The sequence below is a fragment of the Rissa tridactyla genome, chromosome 10 (genome assembly GCF_028500815.1).
Source record: "Rissa tridactyla isolate bRisTri1 chromosome 10, bRisTri1.patW.cur.20221130, whole genome shotgun sequence".
Taxonomy (NCBI): domain Eukaryota; kingdom Metazoa; phylum Chordata; class Aves; order Charadriiformes; family Laridae; genus Rissa; species Rissa tridactyla.
In genome coordinates, this window is record NC_071475.1 from 24,355,806 (window position 1) to 24,382,204 (window position 26,399).

General features: G+C 49.7%; 1 protein-coding gene across 8 annotated transcripts in view; it reads right to left on the reverse strand.

Moving 5' to 3' along the window:
* LOC128915582 (caspase recruitment domain-containing protein 19-like) overlaps nucleotides 1–26,399 on the reverse strand; it is a 72,037-nt gene that overhangs the window by 16,808 nt on the left and 28,830 nt on the right. The window contains exons 1-2 of one of the 8 annotated variants that reach the window (XM_054216139.1): nucleotides 10,720–10,886; nucleotides 9,154–9,233 (exon numbers count right to left, since the gene is read on the reverse strand). The exons of 6 other annotated variants lie outside the window; for them this stretch is intronic. In XM_054216139.1, the coding sequence (XP_054072114.1) occupies nucleotides 9,154–9,233; nucleotides 10,720–10,751 (112 nt within the window). In that variant the 5' untranslated portion in view covers nucleotides 10,752–10,886. Of the gene's footprint in view, nucleotides 1–9,153; nucleotides 9,234–10,719; nucleotides 10,887–19,278; nucleotides 19,940–26,399 lie in introns of those variants that run through there. One more of the 8 variants, XM_054216138.1, reaches the window with a different exon arrangement.

The following is a 26,399-nucleotide window of genomic DNA, read 5'->3' on the forward strand; positions in this document are numbered from 1 at the left end:
TTTTGGCCACCAGAAAAAACGTAACCATCAGCCCTTTGTGCCCTGCAATTTAGAGACGATAAACAAAAGAACGGAGGAAAAGAGCCAGAGAAGTCTGGCACGATGCACTACACCTAGGTACAGCCCTTGCCTTTTCTATACCGTGTCCTTTTTCTGTGTCTGTGTGGCATGAACACCATTTACAGGAAAGGGTTCAAGAAAACCTCCCAGTGTGACCCAGGAGACTGTGAAGTTGTGCCTCTTCATCCAAATACTTTTTGGGGAACGAAGTGCCACAGTGCAGCTCCCTCCTTGTTCTGCCTCAGCTACGTGATTTGTAGTGCCTCTCAGTGTCACCGACAACTCTGTACCTTCTGCACGCTTACAAAAAACACACATTAAACCAGGGTCTTACAGCTAGCAGAGCAATTAAACTTCAAATAGCATCGTGACATTCAAACAATGAATTACAGCAAGTGCTAAAAGCATGACAAGGATTCGAGGCGACGAGTATATAAAGTAAAATAAAAGCAGGCTCAAAGTGTCATCTCCCTCCCTGCTTCTTGCTCTGTTGCTGCCTTGCCATTACCCATCCCTGCACAGGCAGCATGCCGAAGTATATTAGCAGCAATTACACCAGTGAAGTTGACTGTGACCAACTGATGATCACATTTAAGTGAAGATCGTTTTCTGAGCAGTTGGGAGCACGCCACGTCCTCGCAGCGCTTTTCATTTACACGCACTCATTAAGCCATCACCCATCACCAGTCTTCCCAAGGGCTTTTTGCTGCCCCCTGAAACCTGCGTGCTGGGGCGCTGTACGTTATGTTACGGGGCATAAGCCTCTCTGAGATTTCAGGGGTGGCTCTTGTCTTCCCATCTAAGCCAAAAGGCAGGAGAAGAGAACGAGGTGACGCTCTTGGCCTCTCTGGCTACTGCTAAGCTGCGCCTGCCAAGGCCAGGTCTTACACCTGGCTCAGGCATCCGCAAGACACTTCTCCATCCTATGGGACGGTCCCTTTCGAAGAAGCACCCACAAAGCAGTCTGCTTCCTCCCCATTCCCACAGGGACAGTTCACCCGCGTGCGCCTTCGCCTCCTCCAAATTTACTTCAGTGTTTAGGATGGGGTGCAAGGTTTAAAATTTTCTGAAGAGCGGTTATCAAGCTCAACGCTAGCTCAATAAAAGCAGAGCAGAAGTAACTTTCAGTATCTCACCACTCTCTTCCAAAATCTTGTGTCTCTCCTCCAATTCTGAGAAATCTCTGCCCAAACCAGACAAGGAACTGCCTTCGGGCTTCTGGTAGACCAGAGAAGTGAAACTTCCCACCGACACCGCCCACCAGTGCAGAATTGTGCTCCAGCTACTAAATTTAAAGAAAACACAAAACCAGCCCCACCAATCCTAGCGGCTGGAACGCGGCACCCTGCTTTGGAGCGATAAGGGTATCTGGAAAGCACACGTGTGCATTTGAAGCCACCGCGCGATGCTCCTGAGCCCAGCTTGCCCCAGGAGCTCCATCAGCTTTGTTATGCCGTGGACTTGCTCCCACGCACCGCCAGTCATGGCCCAGTTCTGGGTGCGTGCAAGAGACGGCCTGTAAATTCCCCGATGAGGGGGAGAGGGCCCCCCAAGCCTTCAACGAAATGCCTCAAACACTCGCAAGGAAATAAATAATGCAGGCCTGACCTTTCAAAGAACTGACAAGGCTCTGAAAGCGTGGGAGGACTGCCTTGTGAAGACAAGATAGTTCTGCCACTCACGTGGTGAGCTTGCTAGTTCTCAGTTCTCGAGGCCACTGTGTCTGATAAGTGACCTTTGCTTCATTATCCACGAAATGCATACGAAAGTGCACACCCTGCATATGCTAATGAAGATTACAGAGATCATCCTAAACATGTATGACTATGGCACCCCTCTCTCCACCCAAATCATGCCACACGGCACCTGGGAGAAGGGAGAAACCCAGGACAAGGCTGTCCTTGGCAAGGCGGGTGGACCATGCTAATTCAGCAAACATAAAAGGGGAAAATAAGTGCCCCCAGAGAGGGAACAAAGAAGATTGTGCCTGGGAAGATTCTTCCCAAGAAAGAAGAAGATTCCCTGAAAAAGACGCTGGAACCAGGAACAGTGATCTCTTTATCTCTCTCTTTATCTTTTCCTTTCTCTATCCCTCGGTTTCCCTTTTCTCTTAGAGTTGCTAAGTAATGGTTAGAATTGTTACGTAGCGACCTTAAGTCCCGCTTGCCATAAATTGTATACCTGTTGTTCAGTAACACGATGCATATCTCACTGCTTGCCATAATTTGTCATATACCTAACCAATTATTGCGGACTTGTTAAGACCTATACGAACCATTTTGGGAAACTAATAAATGTTTGTATACAGACCCTGAGATTTATCTCACCTTAGTCTGCACTGTTGGAGATTTACGAATCTGAGTCACTTACCCCCACCTCTTCCCTGTGGGACGTGACAGTGCACAAACATGACTGTGCTATGAAGCTTTACAATCACTGTTCATGAGCAGCCACGTTTTAAGATTGAACACGCTGTCCATTATTTACATCTTAAAATAACAGAAACTCCAAACCAGGTAACTTCACAATCGCAGCAATATGTGCTGCCGCGTCTTAAGATTAGGGAGCGGTGGTTTGGGGTATTCTGCGCATCCACCTTTTACCTCCCTGCCTCAAAAAGGCAACAGTTATTGCAAGGAAAATTTGAAATCTTTATGCTAAGGAGACTTTGTTTTTAAGCAGGAGTCACCCCAGCATTAAAAGGAGGGTCGTACTGTTGGACAGTACTTCCCTAGAAAGTTCAGAGCGGCAAAATCGGGAGGATAGGTCCATGAACCATGGCTGACAGCACAGGCGTGGCATCGCCAGGCATTTTAATGCTCTCAGACTGCATTAGGATTACATCTAACTCCGAATTCGTAATTTGGCATTACTGCAGCTGCACCTTCTCCTCCACTAGAGCGTTAGTCTAACTGGGCTTAATCCTATCCACGGGCTGGGGACCCAGCGGCAGGTTTGCTCGGGCAGGCAGCTGCAGCGGAGGAGCCTGCAGGGTTCCACACAGCCGGAGGGCTGGCAGAGGACCGAGCTCAGCCTGGCTGAAAGAGGCAACAAATACAGCTGAGACTGGATACCACATCACTCAAGGTTGCTTGACCAAAAGGTTGCTTAAAAAAGAGGTCGGTATTTTCCTTACCCAGAGGACATGTAAACCTGTCAAAGAGTCAGACAGGAAACTCAGGAAATGTCTTTGACAGTTGAGACGAAAACATGACTAATAATTTCATGTTGTTGACTTATAATGACTGCAAGCCCACGACACATCATACGCGACCGCTTTTTTTCTCTTACCCAAAGCACAAAAGGCCTCTAGCATACAGCATCCCCATGCCATGCTAACATACGCAGCCTGCACCTGACCACACGCACGGAAGGAAAGGAAGTACAAGAATAATTAAGAAATATCAGAGAAAAGCAAAAGATTACCAGTTATTTGTGGCCAGCAGCTCCTCAAGCAGAGAATAAAACACAACAAATCAGTGATGATAAATGCGCAAGCAGCAAATGACAGTAACAAAGTGACACACTCATAATTTTTCACCTGCGGGTAAAAATCACCCCCACCACAACCTTTCATAAAATGACACATCTCTATTCTTGCTTCCAAACGGGCAATTAGGCTTCTGGCAATAGCTGCGGAATGACCCAGCCATTATACTAAGTGCTGGCATTTTAAGGCTGCTGAAATATATTCTGCTCTTGGAAGTAACACAGCTCATAAAAAAATCTGACCATATGTGACCGTAACGTGCCAGACTGTCTTCTACAGCCCCTGCAGGAAAAATGTCAAGGGCGACAGAGCCCCCCTTCCCCAAGCTCTCCTAATTCAACAGCAGTGTGTGTTCACAGAGTTTTTCAGAGACAACTCCTAGTCTAGGCACTGGCATGCCAGACCCTGACGGCAGCCAGGACATCAGCCAAGCGCTGTGGCGTTGCCACTCTTGCTCCATACGCCTGTGGTGAGATGCCTGGTCCCTAGAAGGTGTCACTAGCCACTGGCACAACGCACTGATAACCCAGACCACAACTTTCAGGTTATAGTGCCTGTCAAAAACCCCTTTGTTGTTTCAACTCTGCTTAATTATTCTTACCATAAAAGACCCGATGTTGTTTTCTGTACAAGGAACATCAAATGGGATTTTGTCTCTCACAGCCCTCCCCCCTCCATATGCTCCTCTACAATCTGCCTTCGCTGCCCTTCTGGATAAAGCCACCTGGCCGTAGGGACCTGCCACCTTAGACCGGGGTCTGCATTGCCACCTCCCGTTTATCACAGTAGATGGATAAATCCAGCTGCATTTCAATTTTGCAGGCTGCAATCAGCCACTCCGTCTACACCGTGACATGTAATCGCTCTCATCCAACGTTCGGGCCCTGGGAGCACAGATGCTGCCAACCATCTTAAGTCAAGCGGGTAGACCTCTCCAATTAATAACTCCAATATTTACGTAAGGACTCTTGATACTGTCTCTGACACCACTGTACCTTTATTATGGCTTCATCTTTTGTTTGTTTTTCCCTTAACAGCCTCCTTCAATTTACCAAGCAAACAGACAGGATCAACACAAGCAGATAAATTTAAATACAACAAACACAAAACCCAATGCATCTCTCTGACGTTCTCTGTAACAATACACGTACTTTGTAAACATGCATTCCAGAAACCTCACTGCCATCCGCTGGGCAATGCAAACACAAGCTGCAACTTCATAGAATTGTATCATAGAACCACGGAATGGTTTGGGTTGGAAGGGAACTTGAAGACCACCTAGTTCCACCCCCCTGCCCTGGGCAGGGACACATCCCACCAGCCCAGGTCGCTCCAAGCCCTGTCCAACCTGGTCTTGAACCCCTCCAGGGATGGGGCAGCCACAGCTTCTCTGGGCAACCTGGGCCAGGGGCTCACCACCATCACAACAAAGAATTTCTTCCTAATCTCCAATCTAAATCTTCCCTCTTCCAGTTTAAAACTGTTACGCCTTGTCCCATTGCTCCACTCCCTGATCCAGAGTCCCTCCCCAGCTTTCCTGGAGCCCCTTCAGGGACTGGAAGGGGCTGGAAGGTCTCCCCGGAGCCTTCTCTTCTCCAGGCTGAACCCCCCGAGCTCTCTCAGCCTGTCCTCGCAGCAGAGGGGCTCCAGCCCTCCCAGCGTCTCTGGCCCTGCTCCAACAGCTCCGTGTCCTTCTGCTGTTGGTGCCCCAGAGCTGGAGGCAGTACTCCAGGTGGGATCTCACCAGAGCACAGCAGAGGGGCAGAATCCCCCCACTCACCCTGCTGCCCACGCTGCTGGGGATGCAGCCCAGGATGCGGTTGGCTTTCTGGGTTGCAAGCGCGCATTGCTGGCTCATGTTGAGCTTCTCGTCCACCAGCACCCCCAAGTCCTTCTCCTCAGGGCTGCTCTCAAGCCATTCTCCACCCAACCTGGATTTGTGCCTGGGATTGCCCTGTCCCACGTGCAGGACCTTGCGCTTGGCCTGGTTGAACTTCATGAGGTTTGCCCGGGCCCACCTCTCCAGCCTGTCCAGGTCTCTCTGGATGGCATCCCTTCCCTCCAGCGTGTCGACCGTGCCACACAGCTTGGTGTCGTTGGCAAACTTGCTGAGGGTGCGCTCCATCCCACTGTCCATGTCACCGACAAAGATGTTAAACAGCACCGGTCCCAGTACTGACCCCTGAGGAACACCACTCGTCACTGGTCTACACTTGAACATCGAGCTGTTTACTGCAACTGTTTGACTGCAACCATCCAGCCGGTTCCTTATCCACAGAGCGGTCCATCCATCAAATCCATGTCTCCCCAATTTAGAGACCAGGATGTCATGCGGGACAGCGTCAAATGCTTTGTGTAAGTCCAGGTAGATGATGTCAGTTGCTCTTCCCTTATCCACCAACACTGTAACCCTGTTGTAGAAGGCCACCAAATTTGTCAGGCATGATTTTGCCCATAGTGAAGCCACGTTGGCTGTCACCAATCACCTTATTTTCCATGTGCCTTAGCAGAGATTCCAGGAGGATCTGCTCCATGATCTTGTCAGGCACAGAGGTGAGACTGACTGGCCTGTAGTTCCCCAGGTCTTCCTTTTTTCCCTTTTTAAATTCTTTCCTGTTTTAAAAAACTTCCTGTAAAACTCTTGGATGATTTTCATAAACTCGGTAAAGGGAAGCTGACCACAAAAACTTGAAGGCACGCAACCTGCCATTTGTACGCATTCATGCAAACTCACTGCTGAAGCACCTCAGGAAGGAGCTGAAAAAGTCTCTCTCAACAAAATGTTAGCTTAACACTAACTTAGGTTTTGGCTTTTCCCTCTCGAGAGCCCAGGAAAGGGATGCTGAGGATTTAGGAAGGAAACCGACTTCAGAGAAATGGCCTGAGCTGATCGGGTTGCGCTGGTCACCAAATGCACCCCCAGTGAAGGGGTGTGCTCCTGTGGGTGCAGGACGCTGTGCCACCCTCCCCAGCCTCCTCCCCTCCCGGAGCCCGAATGTTGCCGAGCACAGGCGGAGCTGGGCCCGAGGGCAAGATTCCTCTTCGCTGCCACAGGCCGTGGGGCCGGCGGGTCAAGGTGCGGCCTCGGGCGGCGGGGCCCGGCACACGGCCAGGCCCGTCCTCGCCGGGTGCCGCCGACGCCCCGGTTCAGGCAGGTGCCCGACCGCACCCGCCGGCCGCCAGCCCCGCGCAGGCTCCTGCCGCCCCTGCAGGGCCGCCGGGCCCGGCTGCCAGGCGGGGCATCCGCCGGCCAGAGGTGGCACGGCCGGGAGGCGCCAGCGCCCCACCGGGGCTCAGGCCGCGCTCCTCCCCGGGGCCGCCACTGCGGCGGCCGAGCCTTCCCTCGGGTGAACGGGGCGCCGGCGACACCACAACACCCGGCCGGGCCACACGCGCGGCGGCTCCGGCCGCACAGCCCCGCAGCGCAGCGGCGCCGCCTCGGCGAGCGACCGCCTCCCGCCCGCCCGAGCCGGCCCCGCCGCCGAGGCCCTGCGTTCGCCTCGCCGTCCCTGGGCTCTCCCCGCCCCGCACTCACCGGCCATGGCGGCCCCGGCCCTGCCCGGCCCGCTGGCGGGCTGCCGGCCTTCCTGCTGGGGATGGCGGCGGGGCCGGGCCGGGCCGGGGCGGTGCGGCCTGGCCCGGCGGGGCGGCGCCAGCCGGGCCCGGCGGAGGCGCTGGCGGGGCGGCCCGGGGCGGCTGCCGGGGCCCGGGCAGCGTGTGGTGGCGGGTTCCCCGCGGCCCCGGCGGCCCGGAGGGGGGAAGCGCGTCCCCCGGGGGCGGCTGCATCTCTCTGGCCGCGCAGGGTGAGAGCACGAACCCGGGCTTGCACAGCCGGCGGGTCTGGAACACTCCACTGCATCGTTAGCGACGCCGCAATTCACTTCTCCACGAGTAATTTAACTGTTCAGAACACCACCTCTACATTCTCGTCACATCGTGTGCAATTTGTGTTTTTTCTTGCGCCGCGGCGCTGCACGCGTTTATTTAGACGGAACTACAACGTGTAAGGCAAATTAATTGGAGTCCAAGGTGCAGGGACAACTTCTCTCAGTCAAGGAAAAGCTTGCAGTGAAACTTCTAATTAATTGGGATATATTAACTTTGTGAGGGAAGAAGTACGAGGAAATCTGTGCATTTTAAAACCTCCTGTTAGCACAAAAATTCATCAGCGTTTAATTACCCAGCGAGGTCTGGAGGGCGACATGCCTTCCTAGGTATAAATGCTGCAGAGGAGCGAGGCTGAGCCTTAGCTTGGCAAATTGTGATAAAGAAAGGGCTACGTTATTTATTACTACAGGTGTTTTCACTGCAAAATCTGGTATTTTTATAACGGATTGGAAAAGGCCAGTTCCTAGTATGGCAAAGACGCAGGGTGATCTGTAATTACGACTTGCGTTGAAACCATGAAGAAAATGTTTATGTTGAAGAGGGAGAGAAATCTTCCAGAGGGATTAAAACCACAGTAGGCAAGGCTGCCTCCGGACTGGTACATAAAATGCTTCAACTACGCAACTGCCCTCACACGGACACCTCTCCTGGAAACAAATTTCTTCTCGTAAGCAGCAAGGCCCCGAGCAGCGAGGCACACCTTGGTCAGGAAACGCCACCATCGCGTGGATGACCACAAGTCCGCTACATCCTGGGAGGTTTGCCCTGATCCCTGCCATCTGAACCCAAACGTGTGGGAAACCTACACCAATCTACCCAGACTGGCGAAACAGAGGGATAATGAAACGTGTGGCCCCTTGCTTTGAGTGGTACCACGTCTTGGGAACTTGTAGCACCGAAGCTGGAAGTCAGCATGTCCCGACAGAGCTGAAGCCTACAGGGTAGGCTCGAGTTGCCAAATAGGAGGGAAGAAAGGATTTAGTGAGGGCTTGACTTTGTGCTTGGATACACCCTGTAGACCCTCTTATGAGAGACAGCTCCATCTACCCTGGCAGTTTCAAAAAAAAAAAAACAAACATAAAAAAAGTGAAAAAAAGATAATTTGTTGGAAGTCTGGGGGCACTGCACCCATCGTGGTCTCACGGAGGAAGCGTCACACCAGCACAACCCCAGAGGTGGTGCGTGGGGCCTCCGCTCTTGCATGTCCTGTGGCAGGATTTCGGCTGGCAGGGTTACCCACACAGACCCGGGGAGGCTTTCTTCCCTATAATTTCTTTCTCTGATCCTCTCCCCTTTGTGTTCAGTGCCTGGTGGAACAGCTCTCCAGAGAGCGCGGCGTCGCACCCCAGCACCACATTGCACACGCCTGCGCTCTCTGTCCCGCGGAGGCCTTCCTGCTGAGCACGGCCGCAACTGCTGTAACTCACACCGTTACCTGCGCCTGCATTGGCAAACGAGAGACCTGAATGCCCTCATTTACTCTTGAAAATGCTGGTCTGTACCTCCGCACTGCAAAGGAAAGCAGCTCTTTTTTTCTCTAGGAAGCGTAAGAACATGGGGGGAAAAAATCTCACTGAAATATTTTTAGTGTTATCAAATGCTGTGACATTTATGGTGCGTGTCCTTGGGAAGATGAATAAACATCCTGAGTTTACTCCATTTACCCTCAGGAATCCAGATCTTCCGAACAGCATTAAAACAGATTTTTAAATTACCATCAGTGCACACAGAGGCGTCGATCATGCCTGTATCAGAGCCATTTTTCACAATGTATTGCAGTAATAGAAACAGGCACCTTGTGGAAAGAAAATTGTCATTTTATAACTCCTTTCATCATATATTTTTTTTAAGACCATTTCATATGTATATTAAAATATTACAGTAACAGGTGTTGTCTAGTACTAAGAGGCAGCGGTAGTATGGCATGCTGAGGATTTTTTTATGACTGTTTTATACTATTGTGGATTCACTGCATTTTGTGTCTCTGCTAAAAAAAGCTTCCCTGGAATTCCTACCAGAATCTTAACCACAAAACTGAAAACCTGGTCATCTTCATGTGACATAGACTAAAATCTCTAATGTAAATTTTAAACATTTTTTTAGGGGACAGTGTTTCCCAGCGCTGTGAGCGACATGGAAGTGAAAATCAATCAGTCAGGAGAGCCGCGGTGTACAGCGCCACATTGCCTGGAGATATTTTTGTCCTATAGACTCAGATAATTATACTTGTCACCAAGGGTTAAATATATCTCCTCCTCATGCCCGTGGCATGCAGGACTTCTGCAACCCTATCGCTCTTAGGTTTGCCTTGGAAAGACAGGTCCTCAGAAGCCGCATGGCCAGAGCGGAGAGGGACACCCGTCCCAGGCACAGGGCACGGCTGTGGGGAGACACATACTTGGCAGGAGCTGGGCCACCGAATCCCCTCCCACGGTATGATCCGTGACATTCAGAGAGCACAGCCGGACAGGGAGGATGCACGCTCGGTACCGGTAACGGCCCTGAGCGCTGTGCAAACGGCGCTATGAAACCCTTACGCTCTTTGAGGCGAGTAACGCTGATTTTCGAACCCTCCCAGGCCGAGCGGCGCTGTGCGCAGCCCTGGCTTCCTGCTGACGGCAGGCGTGCCACATCGACAGAGCCCAGCTCATTTCCAAAACTCCGTGATTCATTTCAGATCTCCGTCTCCTAATTTAGCGGCTAAACTAAGTGACCCGCCCAACAATGTTTTATTTTCCAGCATCTAAAGGACAGCAGATATATTTCCTGGTTAGCTAATCTCAAAAGCCATTACTGTTTCCCCCCTGCTAAACCGACTGATTTGTTTATTTGACTGAATTATTTGATTTACTAAATATTACCCTTGTCCTGGCAGCAGCAGCATGTAGTGTTTCCTTGTTTTATCTGTTAATTGTTAAATCACAATATGGTTTCTTACTTTCCCACAGCTGAAGAGGACTGGATCTCTTTAGGAACAAATTAAATCCAGATCCAGTGCAGGCAGTTCCTTTAACAAAGCATTTCTTTGTGTTTAAGAAAATACAATGACATATTTCTTAAAAGCTCAGATTACACACTAAGCTCCCTTCAGCAAGTTTCAGATAATCATTTATAAAAACAGACTCTGAGACAGAAAAGAAACCAAAACGGGGCGGCAGCGACTGGCTGGCCACTCCCGTCGGAGCCGCTGCCTCTCCCGGCTCCACGCTTTAGTTCCTGCAGATTCGGACTTTTCAGACTGGTCGTTTTCCCCAAGTTCCTCATTACAAAGACGCACTTACATGTCTTGTAGATCATCATCCATAGGTTTCATGCGTTCGTGCTGCGCCCGGTGCACGTCCAGCAGGGCAGCCGGAGTGCTGTCCTCCTTGGATGAGCAGAGGTCACTGGCAAGAGGAGAAACGAAAGTGAACTGGGAGGAGCGGGACCGGCCGTGCACGGCCGGCACAGGCCGGACGGGTGTGCGTGGTCACCCCGGCACTGCAAACCTGGGGCTGCTCCTGCGCTCCCGCGAGCCAGCGGCAGTTTGCCGTTGATTTTAAGGGATGTGTAGTCAGCTCTGAAAAACAAGGTGTTTGTTTACTCAAAGTTCTGGGATTTTTTCTTTTTTTTTTGGTGCTAATAATTTCCAGGATTGCTTTGCATATAGAATAGGTAGTTTTCTGGACTTATTTATATAGTCAGAGTATTATTATTATTGGTGTAATCACCTTTTATTTCTTCTTTGGTTAGAAGGACACGAAGAAAAACAATCCTCCGACTCCGAACACAAAGGCAGAAGCTGTGCCACAAGTTCTCAGCTCTTTATTCCCGACCAGCTAAGCCAAACTTTAATATGTGAACAGAACCAACTTGGGTGAAATCATAGCCTGGAGCATCCGCAGGTCCAGAAATCCCTGGTCAGTTTTAACTTCTTATATTCATTACATGAGTGAATTACACCACCCCTACCCCCCCTGATTCTGCTGTATGTATGACACCCTATCCTTGAAATTTTGATGGCATTATTAAAACAAGAAGATGATGCAGGTAATGGAAAAATTGAGCACCTTTTGTTCTTGGCACAATGGAAAAGCCAGCATATAGAATAAGCCATTGTACGCTGACCATAAACCATCTTGATAAATATTACAGAATATTCCTGTGTTGGCTGTTACGTTGCACATGGGATAATGAACAGCCAGCTTCACATACATGTTCAAAAACACACTTATCTCAATATCTGGTCTCTTGTAAAGTACAAATCAAATTATGCACATGAGAAAAAATACTCCACTAATTTATTTTCTAAAAAACCCAAAGCATTAACATTCTTTGAAGGCAGGAAGCAAATAAAGCCATTTGAGCACCCTCCCCTTAAAATAGGGACATAAATAAACAGCTGAGAGATTTGGCAAACTGACGTTCAGCAGAGCTCCAGGGAGAGAACAAAGCCACTTTGTCTTCGGTGTCCTCACATGGAAGTCATCACCCTGCCAGCTCAGTGCCTCACCTGACCCCCACGGGACAGGAAGGACAGAAAGGATGGTGGGCAGCCAAAATGCAGCCCACCGGCTTTATGAATGAAAGCATCTGGGCATCTGGGCATGGATTAGAAGCTACTGCAGACTCCAGCTCATCGATGCAACACACCTCCCGTGGGAAAAACTACTGTGAGCATTTCCATATGACCTTGACCTTGAAACACACGAGCAGTCTGAACACACACATGCTTAAGTATAGCACCGGGGATCCAGGGAACAAGCTGCTTCTGCTCTGCTTTACGCGAGATGAACTTCCCCTGCTTCACTTGCTGCGGTGCCAGAGGAGTTTCGTGTTTCCATCATTGCGTTAGCGTTAGCTACCAGGAATGGTGACTGGCTTTTGAAACATCTTGATGTGCAGGGCTGGCGACTACACAGTGTTCCCACCAGCTGGTACGGTTTGGGTTCAGTGACAGTAGAAATGGCTATTGGTCGTGGAATAATTACAGAATCACAGAATCACAGAATGGTTAGAGTTGGAAGGGACCTTAAAGACCATCTAGTTCCACCCCCCTGCCCTGGGCAGGGACACCTCCCACCAGCCCAGGTTGCTCCAAGCCCCGTTCAACCTGGCCTTGAACCCCTCCAGGGATGGGGCAGCCACAGCTTCTCTGGGCAACCTGGGCCAGGGGCTCACCACCCTCACAGCAAAGAATTTCTTCCTGATATCTCATCTAAATCTCCCCTCTTCCAATTTAAAACCGTCACCCCTTGTCCTATTGCTCCACTCCTTGATCAAAAGTCCCTCCCCAGCTTTCCTGGAGCCCCTCTAGGGACTGGAAGGGGCTGGAAGGTCTCCCTGGAGCCTTCTCTTCTCCAGGCTGAACCCCCCCAGCTCTCTCAGCCTGTCCTCACAGCAGAGGGGCTCCAGCCGTCTCAGCATCCTCGTGGCCTCCTCTGGCCCTGCTCCAACAGCTCCGTGTCCTTCTGCTGTTGGTGCCCCGGAGCTGGAGGCAGCCCTGCAGGGGGGATCTCATGAAAGCAGTCTAGATGGGGAGAATCCCCCCCCTCGCCCTGCTGCCCACGCTGCTGGGGATGCAGCCCAGGGTGTGGGTAGCTTTTCTGGGCCTTATACAAGAGCCTTTCAGCGCTGGCTCTGTCAATTGTCTATCTCTTCCTAATAATAGTCCTTAAAAAAACAAGCAGAAAAGATCAGTTCCTCATGTTACTGAAGGAAGAAAAAAATGAGGTTCCTCGTATCACTTCTAGAGGGACAGGATCTGATCCCATTTCACACAGTCAGGTGTTGTGAGGTGTCACTCTAAATACCGCCCCAAATCTGAAAGGTACTGCTCAACCCCACAGCAAGAGTTTATTGAAGAGTCATAGAGGAACCTCGCTTTACCCCTGTTGGAGGTTGTTACCCGACTCTTGCCCGTGGTCTGACTTGTCAAGCTGTTTCTTGCAATGAGCCCAAGATGAGGTGAAACAAGTCCCAAGGACATTTTAAACATATGTCACTAGCTTTTCTGGACTTTTGTCCAGGACTTTTTGTGATGTTGCTTTCTACTCTTTCCTCAGGTATTTTTTCTGGGCACAAGAACTTCTGCACTACAGTATTTAAATATAGTGTAAATTCTGCAGATAACTTGTAAACCGTATCAGATGTCATCAGGTAGTGTTTACGTGGCTCTTCCCTGAAACTTCCACAGAACACTTAAGAAATGTCTGAACAAAATAAAATATGTATCACAGTTTAACAGCTTCTTGCTGGGCTACCAACATTATGAAAGGATGCAACTGAAAGTCATCTCAAAAGCTACCAGCTGGCACGTTACCAAATTTTCTTCTTGGGCCTTCCAAGCAGAAGATTTAATTACATCTACCATTTAATTACAGTTATTAAAAAGCTGTGCTGTGTGACATTGTTAAAAACAAAAAAAATAGTTGCAAAAGCCATTTACATCTGACAATAAGTTATAGCAGATTCATTTAGTTAGTCTGCTTCCAAGACATCACTGATGACTGGGATGGTTTTGGGAGCAAAATTGTTAGAGACCTCTGTCTCCTGTCCACCCCAAACCATCAGTCGTTTATATCCTGTTCTTACAGCTGGTGTCTGGTGTAACCAGAGGGCTCCTGGTTTCCCACCCTGCGCCGTTTCAGACTGGTGGTATGGGCCACCTCCGGCAGGTTGTCACGGACATCAGTTTCACAGTCCTCCCTCTTTTCTGGGTCCCGAACTTCTCACGGAAACTCTGAGCAATACTAGCCCGTAACCAAAAGTTCGACTGACAGCAGCAGAGCGTGCTGAGGAAAACAGCATCTTTAGAGACTTCCGGGATAATATCCAAAAGCCTGCACGGCCAAAAATCCATGTGGAAGGCTCAATGAAAGCAATGTTAACTCTACGGTACATAGCCCGGCGTCCATCCCAAGCTTCGTTGCTCCATCCAGATCAAAACGTAGTCTTTCCCTTTCTTTCAACCGTAGAAGACATGTCAAGGTCATACACGCATTTGACAGCGTGAGGTATTCCTGAATCGTTAGTCAGGCCTCCCCCAAATCACGTCATTACCACCAAAGAAACTTCAAAGACTTGTGTGTTTTTTCTGCTGTTTGACGCTTCAGGACTGAAACGTCTCCTTTCAAATACAAATGTGAGACACTTACTTATTTTTAAATAGAAGCCGTGATTTTCACATATTCATCCAACTCTACCATTTGTGGCTTAAGAGAATACGAAATATCACGAGATTTGTGACAAAAATCCCAGGATCTGGCAACACTGTGCTCTGCAATATCCCACAAATACAGGCAGGAGATATTTCTGCAAGGACACCCTGCTGCAGGTAGGGGCTTCAGTGGGTTCCCCCTCCCCACCTCCCAGGCTCAGGCTCTCCAGGTTTCCAGCATGGCAAATGCCTTCTTTCCTTTGTTTCAAAGAACAAATTTTCATCTAGAAGGAAGTAAAGATCAGATACCCTCCTAGAGCAAACAGCATGTCAGCTGGCTTAAAAGCCCTTCCTTGTTTAGTATTTAGCGTAAGATCTTAAAAACTGTCTTTCGGTTTTTTGCAAGCAGCCAAAGCTTAACGACAGACCCGTGCGACAGCCCCAGCAGAGATGCCTGCTCGAGGGAAAACGCTTTTAAAAAACAGGGGGAGGGAATGCAAATAAGCAATTGCTCTGATAAATGCTGTTGCCAGTTTTTAATCTGTGAAGAAATATCTCTGCCATTCTGTAACATACAGCAATTAAATTGTAAGCATCCATGCAGGGAGGGGGCGTCTTCTGCTTGCTTATGTAGTTCGTGGCATTTTAACTTGTTCTTTAAGTGCAAGCCATCAGTTCCATAAAATACACGAGGAAGCGCAAGTCCTCTGTAGCAGAAACGGGAGCCTAAAACCACCTGAAATCACTGGCTGGCAAACATTTAAGGGTTAACTTAATAAATATGAGTTTTTCCGTGTCTATTTTAGATTCTCAGCTGCTTTCATCTCCTTCCTGCGCAACACTTACTTTCCTTCCAACAATAAATAATGTTTACGTGAGCGATAAAGCTAACTCCAGGGGGTGCAGCTGTCATAAACTAAGCACAGTCCCAGAGGGAACGGAGCCACAAATCTTGTAAAAACAGTATGGGTGTTGTTTCCTTATCGTCTTGTGACTTTGCTGCCTCTTGCGTTGGATGCCTAAATAAATGATAGTAATCCAGTGCTCTGGCACAGAGACAGTAAATTTCCCTACCTTCGCTGTTGCTCCCCGTGGCTAGCAACGTCCCTGTCGTCTCACGGTTTTACTTTCCCCCCTCAAACGTTACCCAGGCTGGCCTCCTCTGCAGCGCAGGGTAACTGGGCTCCCTTGGCACGCGCTGTGTTGGCCCAGACAGCCCAACAAGTGAGTTCATTTCACTCGGGGACTTGCCGTCATAGTATTGCATTTTAAAAATCACACGATAAAATTAAAACGCCAGGGAGCTAAATCATGAAATCCAATTACCGCAATGGCAGAGATGTGGAAAAGGAAGGAAATTCAAAAAAGCTGCAGAGAGGCAGGATCAGGCGTAGCTGGGCCACGTGTACCTTCTCCGCTTTTAAATAGTCGGGCATGATATTATTAGTAGAACAGTTGCCTCCTGTGCCTACAGCTCTGTTTAATCCTAGGTTGGGATGTGCCGCCTTTGCAAATGGATTGTTTAATCATTTCTCCTACACTCTTTCTGGGTATCAGAGAAGCACCTTCATTCTGGTACTTCTGGAGGTTCCCTACTCTCCCCTAGTTCAAGTTAGATTTGCCCTTTCCCATCTTCTAAGACCTCCCTCGTCTTTTCGCAGTTCCCTGAAGCTGTATCAATGATGGTTTAAGTATTGCTTAGCTAATTCCTTAGTGCTTTAGGATGCAATTCATCAAGGAATCAAATTTGTCTTAACATTTGTGATCTTTTTCTTGCTTTATTCTAGGCTGCAGTCCTAGTCCCGTGTTAAAATTCATTGCATTAACCAGTCAACTTTTCAGTGATGCCTGACCCAAAGTAGACATTCAGTGGTTGTCATCTCTGGGTCCATTTTTGCTTTTCCCAAGAAATAACTTACCTGTGCTTTTACTCTCCGTTTCTTCCACTGTATTTTTCTCTTCTTTCATTTCCCTTGCCTGCTGTAACTCACATTCCCTCCTACCTTTCTGAACAGCTCCATTAACCTCTTTTTGTGCTGCTCCTCAATCATCTGCCACATTTCCATTTTTTGAGTTTTTCCCGCTCTGATTTTCATGTCCTCACAGTTCCTGAGGCGGCTGTATCAGATTTTTGCCATCCTCTGCATGGGTTTGCCTGACATGCCTTTAAGCAGTCTCTGCTAGCGACTGCCAGCTCTCCTGTGCTCCATCTATCAGATTGTTTCTGCATGCATCCTTTGTACTTGCTATTTTGGTGTAGCAAAATTTTCCTTTTTGAAGTCCATTTTCCTTATTCCGCTGCTCTTCCTCCTTTCCTTAAAAATGTGATGTCACTTACTTTCGCATTCACCCGAATGTCTCTCTTGATTTTTAACAGGTTTGTCCCTGCTATAGTCAGAAGCAACTGCCACCCCACTTGCCACCACCTTCAGAAATAAAGCAGTCACCAAGAGGTATGTTCAAACACCTGATGGTTGTACACTTTTCCAGCAGCGGATTAGAGAAATAAAGTCACCCAATATTTAAGATGGTTCTGTTATTCCCCCGAGCACGTTTCTGCCAGGCCCTCCTCCCAGCTGCAGAGTCGGTGCTGAACGCCCAGCAGCCCGCGCTCCTTCGCTCTCCGGTCTCCAACCACGGACGTTAATTAACAAGCATTTCACCCCACGCTGAACTTCAGAGAGCATACAGACCTTTATTCTCATGTGCCCTACCTGGAACGAGCTATCATTCACCATGCCAAGATCCTAGTCCTATCATTTGTCCCACAAGCACTGTAATTCTTATTAAGTTGTGCCTTTTATTATGTTGAAAGTCTTTTTTTTTTTTTTTTTGCATTTAATTCTATCATCCCGGCCATTTGCACAGGAGCATCTCAGATGTTTTGGTTGGTTTTCCCAGCCTTTGTTCCTCTCTATGCTCCTTTCACGCATTTTGTTTTTATTTTCGTCCACCTGTGCCCTTCCGCCATTGATGCTGTCCAAGTGTTTTCCTCTGGCGGATGGAGCCCAGCCATTCCCAGTTGTCCTGCCAGAAAGTCCCATGCCAGCAGCGAGGAAGAGCTGCTGCTGCAGCAGCTGGAAGCCCATAGCTTTGTGCAGAGATTTCGCATCCTTGCACCTCATTTTCCACTTGAGGGCACCCTGCTAGGGCCTGCAGCTGGCCCCTCTTAGGGACTGCTCGCGCTGAGACTGAACACGTCTTCTCAAGAACTTTCTGACCCCAAACACGGCCAGCGACCCTGCGAGCTGGCTGGCGCGCCTGCAGCCGGGCTGGCAGTGCCTGCAGCCGAGGGGACAGGGCACGGCGCCGGTGCCAGCCCCGCGCGCAGCCCGCAGGCGGTGCTGCACGTGGGATGCAAGGGCGCATCTGGGGACAGACGCCGGCTGGGTCTGGCAGGGGACTGAAAAAACTGCAGACAAAATGGTTCACGGCACGATTGTCCTGATAAAACATTGGCTAGTTAATTTAATGAATGGATTACTTAATTAGAACAAGCATTGAGACGTATATCCATTCCCCTTTTCGCAGCACAGACTATGAAGTGCATCGCAGGGGTGCGGCCCGTTGTAATGTATAGAAGAACTGAGCTTATTAGGAACGAAAGCAAAGCTCCTTCGCTGTGGCTTCCACATGGCTGAAGCTCCAGCACGCGTTTTTGACGTCTGCCCAGGATGGCCAGGGTGGAACGCAGCGTTTCTCGGCCTGCCAGCAAGCTCCAGTAAGTTGAATTTCCAAACTGAAACTTAAGGCCTGAAGGTCTTAAGGGGATACCTAGTTCATAACAAGCGGGACAAACAATAAAACAGCTCCTGGGTATTGCTCTAAGATCATATTTCCATCATGACAGGAAAGTGTCAATACCCATTAGGCAGCTGATGACAGGAGAATAAATAAGGTTTCAACTTGAACAAAAATAACCACAATGTGTGACTGTAAGACATACACGTATGTGCATACAAACAGCAGAGGAAGAGCCATATCAGTTATTTTTCAAAACGGACAAAACAAGAAAAAAACCCACCCTGTCTCCTCACACAGTGAACGGATTTATAATAGGAAAGGAAGGCAGGTTTCCAAAAAACTACATCTCCCCTTTGCCTAGCGGGCTCTCCCCGGGATGCTGCAGCCACCGCCCCAGCCACGCTTGGCCTTCTGGAAGTCCCTGCTTGATTGGCAGAGCACCTCTTCTCCCTGGTGACGAGTGATAGGACGAGAGGAAACGGGTTCAAGTTACGTCAGGGGAGGTTTAGATTGGATATTAGGAAACATTTTTTCACTGAGAGGGTTATTAAACATTGGAATAGGCTGCCCAGGGAGGTGGTGGATTCACCATCCCTGGAGGTGTTTAAAAAAAGGGTAGATGGGGCACTGAGGGACATGGTTTAGAAGTGGCTTTTGTCAGGGTAGGTTAAAGGTTGGACTCGATGATCTTAAAGGTCCCTTCCAACCTCAGCAATTCTATGATTCTATGATTCCCCCCACACCAGCCCGCACCCGGGCGCTCGCTCGCCGCACGTCCGCCGGCCACAGGTGTGGGGGCTCGGGGGGGCAAAGCAGAGCCCGCCACCCGCTCTGCCCGCTCCCCCACGGGCTACTGGATCCGGAGCCGGGCCTCCGCTGCACCCAGCCTCCCACGGGCTCCAAATGCGGAGCCGAGGAATTAAACAAAAAGGCCTTCCTGATATAAAACAACGGGGGCTTTTAATTAAAAACAAAATTTTATTGTAGCTCTATCACACTACTGTGTAAAAATACGGGGGATTTTTCATTCTGAAATGCTTACAAAAAAACACTGGTTAAAAGAAGGTTGCAATCTTATGAATGTGTAATTATCATCAGTGACTTTGTATGAGGCAAGTCTGCAAACTGGCTCCCAGTTCTTTCTAGATGTACAGAAGAATGCTATTATGCTTTTGCCGTGGTCACAGTACGTAGCACGCCGTAGAGAATGGCGACGGACTGCCAGCCTCAATGTCCATTTTTTTATTTTATCAGACCTTGAAGTATCTCTGTTAAATAACCATCTTGGAATATAGAAAACTTTTGAATTCATATGAATAATTAACTCTCTACGTTGTCTTTAAGGCACATATTTCTATCCAAATTTCATTTTGGTCCAGAGGAGCAATTGTGTTTCCGCCACCGGCTATCCAGGTATCTGACAGCTCCGTTTGTTATAGCCATCCTTATGTCCATAAACTTCAGCAACATGGATTGAGTTCACCGGCTGTACCGCCGCACCGTGTCCCGCTACAGCTTGTTTCACAGGCGCGCCACTGCTTTTGGGTAACTTAGGGAGACGATCGGTGCCTTTGCAACGCCCAGGAGCTACGATGTCCCGGGTCCACTCCTCCTGGAACCTGTAAGCACGAAGGAAAAAGTTACTTCTGTTTCCTTTGCTCTGGTGAGGAGACAGAAACTTCCAATCCATTTTATTTGCACATCGAGCATTTTGCAAACAACTCGTACTGTAACATATGGACTCGCTCGTCCCAGCATCAAAACCAGTTGGCAGCAGTGGGGCAAGTAATTGTCTCTCTGTAAAAGCTGATGCAGACCTTGAAAAGACTTGTGAGGTCCGTTTTATTTGGGGTTGGGGCAGATGTTATATGTTTGTTTGTTTGTTTGTTCTCCATCAAACGAGTCCCCAGCTTCAATTTAATGTTATGCTATCGGGAGAGCCTTCCTAAGGACACTGGAATGCTGAGCCTGGGAAGGGAAGGGGAAGGGGAAGGGGAAGGGGAAGGGGAAGGGGAAGGGAAGGGAAGGGAAGGGAAGGGAAGGGAAGGGAAGGGAAGGGAAGGGGAAGGGGGAAGGGAAGGGGAAGGGGAAGGGAAGGGGAAGGGGAAGGGAAGGGAAGGGGAAGGGGAAGGGGAAGGGAAGGGAAGGGAAGGGAAGGGAAGGGAAGGGAAGGGGAAGGGGAAGGGGAAGGGGAAGGGGAAGGAAGGAAGGGAAGGGAAGGGAAGGGAAGGGAAGGGAAGGGAAGGGAAGGGAAGGGAAGGGAAGGGAAGGGGAAGGGGAAGGGGAAGGGGAAGGGGAAGGGGAAGGGGAAGGGGAAGGGAAGGGAAGGGAAGGGAAGGGAAGGGAAGGGAAGGGAAGGGAAGGGAAGGGGAAGGGGAAGGGAAGGGAAGGGGAAGGGGAAGGGGGAAGGGAAGGGAAGGGAAGGGGAAGGGGAAGGAAGTCCCTGCTTGATTGGCAGAGCACTGCTGGGAGCATGGAGCCAGTTGTGCGTGGTGGCATCTGGGGTGTTATCTGCAGTGATGCCGGTGCAGCACACCTGCACTTGGCTTGTTCTAGCCCTTGACAGCCTGACCTGGCTCCCACCTTGCCCTCCCAGAAGGGATGGCACGCCGGGACTCCATATTTGCCAGCTGAGGGTGTATGCAGCGCTGGCGGTCACGGATCCATCCTGCATCCTGCCCTTCCACAGCAGGGTTTGCCCAGCTGCGGGCTAAGCCAGCACAGGCTACCGACCCAGACAGCAAATAAGCCAGCAGCGGATGGCGAGGGCAGAGCAGCAGCAGTGGCAGACGGAGGCGGCAGAGCTGCTGCAAAGATGCTCGGCAAACACCACACAGCTCATTCCAGAGAAGAGGGGCATGGGATCAGCTTGTTCTTGAACCCTGCTGCAAGAGGCAGGATGGATGCAGCTGGCATTAAGCCCACCGCTCTGTGAACCAGAAGCAGGTAAGAGACAGCCCTTTCGGGGTCGTGCCAAGTTACTGTAGTCCGAGTGTGTGGGCTTTTGTAAAGCATCAGTTACAGGCAGGGCAGCTGCTGAGGTCGCCTGCCCCAGATCCACTGCAGGTGAGCTCACGTGGCTCCTCCGGCTTCCTCCGGCCGCTGAAGGCAGCAGCCTGCACACCCACATCCTGGCCAACATGAAAAGCTGGTCAGGAAACAGAAGCTGCATTCTGCAACTATCAGTTGCAGAAATGCTCATACACGGAACGTGCACACATATAGGAACCCCAGGGGAAATAACAGAAAGTAAAGCCAAATAACCGAGAGCTTGCTGTTCTGGTACAGAGTGGCTCTACTGCAGATACATATTTCCTGTACGGGAGAACAAATCTTGCTCTTCACTGGAAATCTGTATTACAAAACTATTTGGGGCATGAGCTACAGTCAGCCGGGGTAAAGGCATCTTAAACCACCCCTGCATTTGATGTGCGAAGGCCCTGTATCAGCGCAGTCAGAACATACTCATCGAGGAAGTGCTCAGATGAGCAGGATTTACCCACCCGTACTTTGGACAACACCTAATTCATCTGTCTCTCAAAAAACAGCCTGGTAACTTTATCCACTTTGTAATGACCTGTACTGTTTTAACCACGCCATTTAATCTTGGTACGTCAACAAGCCCTCAAGGATCTTTGTGCTGGACACCAGAACACCTCTCCGAGTACCCCTGTGGCCCGCCATCAGCGAACAGAAGCTACTGCTGAAAGAAAATCTGAGATACTTGCTACTGTACTTTTTTTTTTTTTTTTATAGTAGGAGGAACTCAGTTCCATCTTCTTGAGGCAGTAGTCAATAGTTACAAAATAAAAATCAAATCCAAAGAGCATGTAACAGGGAGAAGAACTGGCGTAAAGCTTTGCACGGGGTAGCCACTACTTCTGCAAACAGACCTGCCAGGATTATAACTCAAATCTAGATATTCCGGTTATTGTACAGAATTCATCCCATTCTGATGTTTTCTCCTATAAAAAACTCTGCATTGTGAAACTCTGCAGTTACCCACCGTCCACGCCAACTCAGAAAGCCAAACTGGCTGAAACTGTACTTGGAGGACAACTCTCCTGGCTGAGCAACCTCTTCCTCCCATTTCGGGAACTGGTGCCTGGCAACAGGACAAGAGGTAACGGGCACAAACTTGAGCATGGGAAGTTCCACCTAAACCTGAGGAGGAACTTCTTTGCTGTGAGGGTGGCAGAGCCCTGGCACAGGCTGCCCAGAGAGGTGGGGGAGTCTCCGTCTCTGGAGACATCCCAACTCCGCCTGGACGCGTTCCTGTGCCACCTGCTCTGGGTGACCCTGCTCTGGCAGGGGGTTGGATGGCATGATCTCCAGAGGTCCCTTCCCGCCCCTGCCAGCCTGGGATTCTGTGACTATTAAGCTTCCATTGACCGAAATAAGTCTAGGACGAGGCACCCTCCATTCAGTGCAGTACATCAAACCCTGTGGATGTCAGAGGGACGGTGAAGTCAGTGGAGTTCCACCTAAGCAGAGGCCGAGAAGAGCTATTAAGAGGGCTGCAGTGCCGACAAGGCACAGACGGATGTGCCCGGAGTGGGCTCTCCTCTGCACGCACGGCTATCGGTCAGAGGCAGCCTTCCGTTTGCGCTTTCATCCTCGGGAGCTCTGTACCGTACCCTAGCCTAAATGAGCGTGACTTTTTTTTCAAGTGCTTCAACTTTCCTTAACTCCAGTTTCCAGCCGGGCTACTTCAAAACATCACGGTAAGAGGATCAGAAGACCTCCCTGGGTACTCCCATCTGGCAATGCAAACGCACCCAAGGACGCCAGGTGCCGACCAGCCTAGGTAGGTGCACAGTACATTTGACAAGGACAGACTTTCTTTGACAGATAAAGTCAGAGCTCCCATCTGGGGAGAAGAACAGCCACCGCAGCGTTTGTCAATGGGTTTTAGAGGATTCACAAGAATTTTGCTTTGTGTGACTGTTCCTAGCTGGAGGGGAAAACACTGTTAACGGGACATCCGAGGAGTGTGAGAACGCCGAGCAGTGGGGCAGAGCAATGCTGCGGCGCTGGCACTGGCTCTGAAAAGAGATTTTTATACTGCAGGACGGGAGGGGATTTTTTTTTTTCCTGTTGCTGTATGTCTGGTGACTTTGTACAAGACCCTGGGGTAATCAGGGAAGCATTACGAAAACAATAATAGCAGCTTTATTGAAAGCACATGTTGCTGTGCACACACCCTCCACGCTCGTTGTGATGACAATTAAGACTGAAATTCAGAAATCGGTATAATTTAGCAGCCAGCTATCCTGCCCTTCGCGACAGGGCCCCAAGGTGAAACCACAGCTCACTTCCCCCGCCCGCTCTTTCTTTGAAATATCTGTGTCAAAAGGTACGGGAAGATTTTCGTCTCTGAAAGGTGGCGGTGGGCAACACAGAGCACAGTAATGACAAACTAGAGGAAAAAAAGAAAGCCTCCATGAACAGAGAAGCTCAAAGTGGGACAGCTCTCAGGGTGGGAGAATCTATGCAGAAGCTTGAAGGAAATCTGCCCCTCTCCTGTGCGAGGTCTCCTCCCTTCCGGCCCCAGGTGCCACACGATCAAACATCGCACGTGTAGGGAACTGTATTAATTACGTACGATTGTATCAAACAGGTTGTTTGCTCTTTGCAGCCATTTCACTCTAGGTAGCAAAATATTAAACACCGTGGTGATGACGGGTCCTACATCTCTTCCTGCAACCCCGGGAGCAGCCCGCTGGTGGCTCTCTGCCATCTAAGCCCCGTCGCCGCAGCCGGGCACATTCGCAGCGCTCAGGTGCGCTGAGGAACCCTCCGGCACACGGCCCACGGCCGCCAGCAGGGCTGGGCTGGGCCTGCCCCAGCATGCAGACAAACGAGAGCTAGTTCGGACAGCGAGGCCCATCGTAAAAGACAACACACGGATCTTTCGGAGGGAGTGAAGGCTCCAGCTCTCTCGTCATAGAATCATAGGATGTGTTGGGTGGGAAGGGACCTCTAAAGGCCATCTAGTCCAACCCCTGCAGTGAGCAGGGACATCTTTAACTAGATCAGGTTGCTCAGAGCCTCATCCAGCCTGGCCTTGAATGTCTCCAGGGATGGGGCCTCCACCCCCTCTCTGGGCAACCTGGGCCAGTGTCTCACCACCCTCAGTGTAAAGAACTTCTTCCCAATGTCTCATCTAACCCTGCCCTGCTCTAGTTTAAACCATTGCCCCTCGTCCTATCGCTACCTGCCCTTGCCAACAGCCCCTCCCCAGCTTTCCTGTAGGCCCCCTTCAGGGACTGGAAGGGGCTCTAAGGTCTCCCCAGAGCCTTCTCTTCTCCAGACTGAACAATCCCAACTCTCTCAGCCTGTCCTCACAGCAGAGGGGCTCCAGCCCTTGGAGCATCTTTGTGGCCTCCTCTGGACTCGCTCCAACAGATCCATGTCCTTCTTGTGCTGAAGGAGACTGCTCACCTTCAAAAGCACACAGATAAATCACTTTCCCCAGGAACTCTAACAGCCTTCACCAAGTCACTGTTGCAAAAGATGTTTTGCCCCCTTAATTCTTCCGCTGATGCATCTCCTGACAGACATTGTAGGTATCCTGGTGGGTTTTTCTTGTTCTGCTCAGGTTTTTCATCAAGCTTTGCAGCAACCTGTCTCTCAACATGGGTATTTCTTCAAGTGTTGACCCCTTTCACTGTGGTAAATCTACACCACACTATCCTGCTAGAAGGGCATCAGATCCTTCATCTTTTTAATCTCTTCTACTTAGGTGTTCCGAAGGGAAAAGCAGCTGGGAAAGTGTCCTTAAGGGGGCAGAGGGCAAGGTAGGAATGTGGCCAAGTGTCCCATCCCATCTTGTCCATACTTCTAGAAGGTCCTTTGGCTTACAGCCACGTTCCTCAGCAGGGCCGGGCAGACATTGTTCAGAGCAACACGAGTATCTGATTCGCACCTTCCTTGCAACTCCTTACACAAGGCACTGGAAAGCTTCAACCATTATAGCCACTAAATCAAAGAGGAAAAGAAAACACATTTTGTTTTACTGTGGAGGACAAAGCTACGAGCTCATTTTACCAACCTGGCAGGTGACTCCTTGTACGGACTGAAAATGCCGAGTTGCCTCTCCTGAGAGCGTGCTGGCTTTGGGATTTTTTTGCAAAACCTTTTCACTTGGACGCCTTTGCTCTTGCATTGTCCCTACTTGCATTTTGCCAGGTACACTGGTAATGCATCTCGTAGTCAGAAAGTGCTCTGGTACAAAAATTTCAGGTACTAAAAATATCTTCTGCGGGAGAATATACGAGCCTGTTTCTCTCCGGAAGAGACTTTTTTTTCTTGATAATATTGTCCAGCTGTAGTGGATATCTGAAAGGAGGACTCTAAACCTACTGAGACACGGGCTTTCCATTTGACCCACTCCTGCAGTCAGATCAGCTACTTCACAGAGAATGTTTTATAACTTGGCCTAGAGCTGTGTAAAATAATTCACCTCAAAACAGGCCAAATTTGGAATGCACAACTTCTTCCAAGTGCTTCCAAACCAGGAAAAAAAAAAATCACCAAATTTCTTTGCTGCTCTTTAGATGTATTTTTGCGCTGGACTAGTTTCTTTCTGGTTGTCGTCTTCGCTGACAGAGGGTGAAAAGGAGTTAGTCTACAGCTAAATTCGGTTCTCCCTGAGTGTGGTAAGTACCGGGCTGTCAATTCTCCCCTGCAAAATAACAGCACATCCCCGAGCCAAGGGAGTATCTATTCCAGGACAGGTTACAGGTTTTGTTGTGCTGAAAAAGCAAAGAAAACTGAGGTTTCCCTAGGTGTGGCTTTTTCTTACCATTGTCAGGAAGCTGATGTGAACTGAAATGAGCTCTCTCAGCTTTTTCTCATTACTGGCTATCTGTATTTCTCCCGGGACAGCCACCTTGCTGCCCGTGCTTATGTGTGAATATAAAAGACAGCGTAAAAAACAGTGGGGCGCCCAGTTCTTTAATGTCTTTGCACGTCAAAAAGGGCTTGCTGTTTGCTCTCACGCTAGATTGTGCGCATTTGCATCAGTTCTCCTAGAGGCATGGCTGGGACTACTTCATGGAAAAGAGGAGACTGCTA